The 6,247-nt window shown below is 50.9% G+C and overlaps 1 protein-coding gene across 1 annotated transcript; it reads left to right on the forward strand.

Moving 5' to 3' along the window:
* Positions 1-220: 220 nt before the first annotated feature.
* On the forward strand, positions 221-1,174 carry LOC143386787 (olfactory receptor 5V1-like). Its single transcript, XM_076841623.1, has one exon. The coding sequence runs from the start codon at positions 221-223 to the stop codon at positions 1,172-1,174; it is 954 nt and encodes a 317-aa protein (XP_076697738.1).
* Positions 1,175-6,247: the final 5,073 nt, after the last annotated feature.

Raw genomic sequence — 6,247 nt, forward strand, 5'->3', positions numbered from 1 at the left:
TTTCAAGAAATGGCAAGAGTACAGCTGTGTCCAACAGGTGTTTAAATAGCTGCACCCTCTGGTTCAAATAGCTGCACCTCCTGGTCAGCAGGGCTGACAGGTCATGTTCACCACTTGCCCACTGCTTCCCAGAGCTCCCCAGCCCCAGGCTCCCTGCTCTCTAGACATAACCGGGCTTGTTGGCTTCCTTCCCTCCAGGAAGGCCCTGTGCAGGGAGCAGATGGACGTGGGCAACTTCAGCACAGTGACACAGTTTGTGCTCATGGGACTCTCCGACCTCCCCGAGGTGCGCTACCCTCTCTTTGTGGTCTTTGCTGTCATCTACCAGATCACCTTGGCGGGAAATGGGGCCATTCTCTTGGCCCTTTGCACAGAGAGAAAGCTTCACACTCCCATGTATTACCTTCTGGCAAATTTGTCCCTCCTGGACATCTTCTGCCCATCAGCCACCGTCCCCAAGATGCTGCACAACCTCTTGAGCGGGGAGAACAGCATTTCTTTCTTCGGGTGTGCAGTGCAGCTCTATTTCCTGGTGGCCCTAGCTGGGAGTGAAGTCTTCCTGCTGGCCGTCATGGCTTATGACCGCTACGTGGCCATATGCTTTCCTCTGTGTTATGCTCTCATCATGACCAAGGTGCGCTGTGTCCAGCTGGTGTGTGGGACCTGGGCAGCTGGGTTCCTCAACTCCCTCCTGCACACTGTGTCCACCTTCCGCCTGTCTTTCTGCAAGTCCAACCTGGTCAACCAGTACTACTGTGACATCCCACAGGTTGTGGCCCTCTCCTGCTCCTCCACGTACATGACAGAGATGCTTGTTTTAGTTGTAGGAGGCATGCTGGGAATCAGCGCCTTCCTGACCACCCTGGTCTCTTATGTGTACATCATCTGCACCATCCTCAGGATCCGGTCAGCAGAAGGCAAGCGCAGAACCTTCTCCACCTGTGCGTCCCACCTCCTGGTAGTCTGCCTCTTCTATGGCACAACCATCTTCACCTATGTCCGCCCCTCTTCCAGCCAACATTCCCCTGCCAGAGACAGACTCGTCTCTATGCTCTACGGGGTGATCACCCCAATGCTGAACCCCCTCATCTACAGCCTGAGAAACTCGGAGGTCAAGGGAGCACTCACAAGGGTCCTGTGTGGAGGAGCACGTTCACAGCAAGCAGAGCATTAGAACAGAGCGACTCCGTGCTCTGCCCAGAGTGAAGTCATGGGAAAACGGTTTTCTCTCAAGATTTGGGGTAAAGTTCTGTACACACAGAAATTCATAGACATACATGTAGGTGCACATTTAGCTGTACGTATTTATGTATCTCATTCTTTATTAGGAATTAAAATTTGACATCCAAAATTAAAATTCTTTGACGTTTTAACAGACCGTCTGCTAACTTGTATCCATGCTACCTTTCCTATGCCCATCCCACATCCAGCCTGTCTGAGCCCTAATAGAGCTAGACTATTTCATCTGTCTTATTTCCTTTTCTAATCAACATCCAACCGTCTCTCTGTAGATCTTCCATTTAAACTCCTTGTTTCTGTATTTTTAGCTGAAAATGGACAATCTGTGGCCATGAACACTTAGGAGGTTCTCAGGGAAGTTATGGTGCACACACGTGTGTTAACTGAGCTGCATCCTTACACAGCCCTCTCCTCATCGCCCTGCGCTGTCCTGTGGTGGGAGCTCTTGACACCGACTTGCGTGACGAGTTTGAAATGCATGCTCTGTTACTGGCCATGCTCATCATGTGCTGCAGCAGGTCTCGGGGACACGAATACCTGGCCTGTGTGTTGAGGCTCCGAGCCCTGAGCACTCATCTCCCACTCTCTCCCTCCCTGGTAACCCGCCCTCCTCTCTCTCCTTTCTTTGAGTTCAATTTCTTCAGGTTCCACGTGTGAGTTAAGAACATAGGGTATACATATGGTAACATACGGTATATATATTGTAACATATGGTATTCATATGGTAACATACGGTATTCATGCGGTATCATATGGTATTCATATGGTATCATGTGGTATTCATATGGTATCATGTGGTAACATACGGCATTCATTTAGCATAAAGGTCTTCATTTCCATCCAAGTGAGGAATTTTAAATCAGGGGAGTGCTGGGGGCAAGATTTTTTGGCCCTGAAGCCTGGGTCCACCAGACACAGTGTGGTGCTCTCAGGCCACCTTCCCAGGTGGCTGGGATTTGGCTTGGGTTTGCATTGATTTGTTCAAATTCCTATCTTATTTTTTGCATGAATCCACATCTTTCCAAGAATGTAGTTCCACACCTTAGGAAAACCCTCAGGTGGAGCATTTTTCACACCCGGTCGTGGGCGCTGTGACAGAAGTCACGTCTCCCCTGCACAGGGTGCTGCCGTCTGTCAGGAGGAGGAAGGCTTGTCCCCTGTGGGGTCTCAACAGTCTGCCTAAGCAGATTCCTCACCTCCTGCTGAAAACCTCTCTGCCCACCATCTTCCCCATCCCAATTTACTCCGCCTCATACTTCAGGGTGTACAGGTCAGAGCACAGAGTCGCCTTGCTACTACCTGAACCTGAGTGTCCCCTAAAGCACCTGTGCCGACACCTAGACCCCAGCAGGATGGCATCTGGAGGGGGGCCTCTGGGAGAAAGCAAGGACCCACAGTTGAGCCCTCAAAAGTGGACTCAGAGGCCACATGAGGGACAGGAGACCCGCCTCAGTCTCCCAGCCATGTGTGGCTACAATGAGGTGGTGCCACCACACTCCAGGTGGCAGATCCCACCAAGAGCCTGATGCAACCCCACAACCAGGCTCCAGGACTGGAGGAATTTGTCACGTAACCCCTCAGGTGTGGTGTTCTGTCCTCACTGTCCACAGATGCAGTGCCCTCTTCTGCAGACCCAGCCAGAAACTCAGTGCTCCCACCCAAGGCTGCGGCTTCTGGGTGCATCGCTGAGGCTGCCCCCCAACTTCATCCTTCTCCTCAGTGTGCTTCTCCGCAATGCAGGCGTGCACGTCCTGGCAAGCGTCCCCATATTCAGGACAGGACTTCCAGTGTCATCCTGTGCCAAGCCCAGGTGCTTCATGGGTGACCGACTCCCAGGCCTGAACTCAGTGTCCTGGACTCGCCCCCACCTTGCCCCCATGGCTGGACTGCCTTGCTTCTCACGCTCATTGTCACTAGGGAAGACTTCACACTCACGGTCCTGTGGCCTAAGTCCTCTCCACCATCTCCATGGCTCGCCCCCTCCTCATGCCGCCGAGGCCTTCCTCACTAACACCTCACCCCCACACTCCTGTGGGCCCTTGACACTGCCTCATGGACTCCACGTTCCCAGCATTTATTTCCCACTTTTACCCTAGAATATGAGGTCTCCATCTTCCAGACACACCTGCAGTACCCAGCATTGCTGCATGCTCGAGACCCCCGTGGACACTAGTCTGCTAACTAAAGAGCCATGAGGCCAGTGTGGCTCTTGGCATGACCGAGGGGTCACCCAAATCCCAGCAGTAAGCATGGGCACAGAGAGGGCTGGGCAGGACAAGAGACACTGCTGCTGCTGTGCCTGGCCCATCACCCAGACCAGGAACAAGAAAGCCAGGCCATTGGGCCAGGCAAGGTCAGCTGACCTGAGCTGATGAGAGCAGTAGCTGTGGCTGCAAGACAGCCCCAGCAAATACTGGGCATGACGTTGCATGCTCGTCATCACAGAGGCTCAGGAGGCTGAGGCAGGAGGGTCTCAAGGCCAGCTTCAGCAATTCCATGAGGACCTAAGCAACTCAGTGAGTCCTTGTCTCAAAATAAAAAAATAACAAGGTCTTGGATGTGGCTCAGTGGTAAACTGCCCCCTGGACTCAATCCCTAATACCAAAATACAAAAAAATAAACAAACAGAAACAAAGAGCACCAGCGACTGGGCATGAGGGATCATTCAGGGTCAGTGTGGCCAGCGGGCCTTAGGACTGGGAGAATGTGGGCTCCAGGGTTTGGGATTGCTGGCCCAGGGGTGGGACGGGCTCCACTTTGTATCTGAATGTCAACCTTGCTGCTTGCCCATGGGGACATTTCCCCTCCCGTTCTCTCTCTCCCACTTTATGGCTGCAGGGAGAGCAGGTGAGCCTGTCTGTCCTGAGCCAAGCTGCCTGTCCTTTCCCTTACTGCCCACCCTACTGCCCAGCTGCAGACCTGGAAATGGGCAACGGATCTCTTGAGGATGAGGACCATCCCCCAGTACATCCTCTCACAGTTCCTGGAAAACAGCACTAGGGGGCAGCCTCGGGCAGCGTCAGCCTGTGGCCTCCCTCCTTCACCAGCAAGGCAAGAGAACTTCTGCTCTGCAGGGATCAGCACTGGACCCAGCTGGTGGTGACTTGGGTGTGGAGTTTCTCGGGCAAGTCACACAAAGTTCTGAACTTGACTGTGGTAGAGGTGCAGGACTCCACGGCTGTGCTAGACAAGAAGCACACAGGGGGACTGCGTCACAGTAAAGCCCTCGGGAACATCAGAGTGAAGAAAATGACACTGGACCAAGCCCAGATGGGAGCAAGGAAGAGAAAGAAACAGAAAACATTTAAGTCACGAAATGAGGTGACAGGAACAATTTCAAAAATTCAGTAAAATCGGTAAGCAAGAACGGAGAAGTCTGAGAATCTTGATTTAAATCCAAAAACACAAAGTTAAAAGAAAAAAAATCAGGAAAAATCAGGAAGTTTGAAGGTGAATGGGACCATGCCAACCCAACGCAGGCTTCAGGTTTCTTCCAGGGACAGGGCCCTGGAAGGGCACAGGAGGAAGTGATTCCATGCAGCCAAGTGGCAGGTTCAACTTTGGTCCTGCTATCCGTCAGGTAATAAGGCATTTGGACCAGAGACGGCATCTGCCCAAGTGCTTCACAGCACGCACTGGTCCACCCCTTGCCAGCCCTGCTTCCGGCAACACAAGAGGAAGGTCAACTTCCCTGTGACCAGGGATTGGAAATAGGAGGCCACCATCCTCCCCTCCTCTCGGGAGGTGCCCCTAACTCAGCACCATGGCAGTAAAGAGATTCCCCAAGTGTCCAGGTCCCCTTTCTCCTTGAAATGCAGGTGCCTGGACCCAAATGCCTCAACCCAGAATCCACCCAGGCACACCCCTCAGCTCTGCCCTGCAGGGCAGGAGTTTCATTGTCTCTGTTCTATCATTCTTTTATTTAAATCAAGCTACACTGACTTTATTCGCTTATCATGTTCACCACCTAAAACATCTGTTGCATATAATGCACTGTAATGTGAACAGATGATTCGATCAATCCCAATGAATGCTCAGTATCCCACGTAGTTAGGTCACATCAATAGCCTCACCATGACAATCTTCACATCAAAAGTGCTTTATTTTATAAATTTTGACTCATTTTTTTCTTCCCTGTCTTTCTTTACTTTTTTTTTTTTTTAATTGTAGTTGCCCAGGTACCAAGTGGTAGAAATTTAAGTTAAATGGGGCTACTCCTAAAAGCAAATTTTTAAAACCCCATCCAAATTTCAAGACTGCTGAGTCTCAAGTCCATCTTTTAACTGTTGGGCTAAGGATCACCTGCACAGTATTGAAGCTACACTATTCCAATAGGTTGTTAATTCTGCATGAATCAGGGCAATCTATTGGTCAGCCTGTGACAGTCCCGTGCACGTTAACTGAACATGGCAAACATTCACTCTTTCTAGATGTGAAACTACGGATCACGTCCCAGCAGTTTGGAATTTACCAAAGCTTGTTTCCTGTGCTAGTTAATCCAGGAAGCTCACCCATGGGTTTGTGTGACTCCATTGGGGATAAATGAGTCAATTGCTAGCAAAACTGTTAGCTGATCACTTACCCCCTGACAGCTTGCACCATTCATTCAGCGCTATATTGAGGTTTTCTGGAAGACAGATTAATGGGTCCCAGCTTCTTAGTAATTTAAGAGAAAACCATAAAATGTTTTGTGACCTCATTTTGGAATGCAAAGGTGTCCCAAGGGCACCCCTCGGGTCTAGCCTCACCACGCCATGCCAGCCTCTATCTCTGGGCATCATCCCAGCCTGCAGAGGATGTTTGGCTTCCAGTTTCCGTCCTCTGTGGAACAAGAACTGCTCATTCCTTACTGTTGTGTGGAAAAATGCTTCACCTTTTCTGTTCTGCTGAGGCTACAAAATTCACTGTTGACTTCTCTTCTACATCAGCTCTGAGGGCAAGTGCGTCTGTCACACAGCTTCGAGCACTGGACAGTAGAAAGCCTGACTAAGAACACTCGCGGCTTCCT

Source organism: Callospermophilus lateralis, chromosome 5 (assembly GCF_048772815.1).
Source record: "Callospermophilus lateralis isolate mCalLat2 chromosome 5, mCalLat2.hap1, whole genome shotgun sequence".
Taxonomy (NCBI): domain Eukaryota; kingdom Metazoa; phylum Chordata; class Mammalia; order Rodentia; family Sciuridae; genus Callospermophilus; species Callospermophilus lateralis.

Coding starts and splice junctions, on each gene's coding strand:
- LOC143386787 (XM_076841623.1), top strand. CDS start 221: ATGGACGTGGGCAACTTCAGCACAGTGACACAGTTTGTGCTCATGGGA.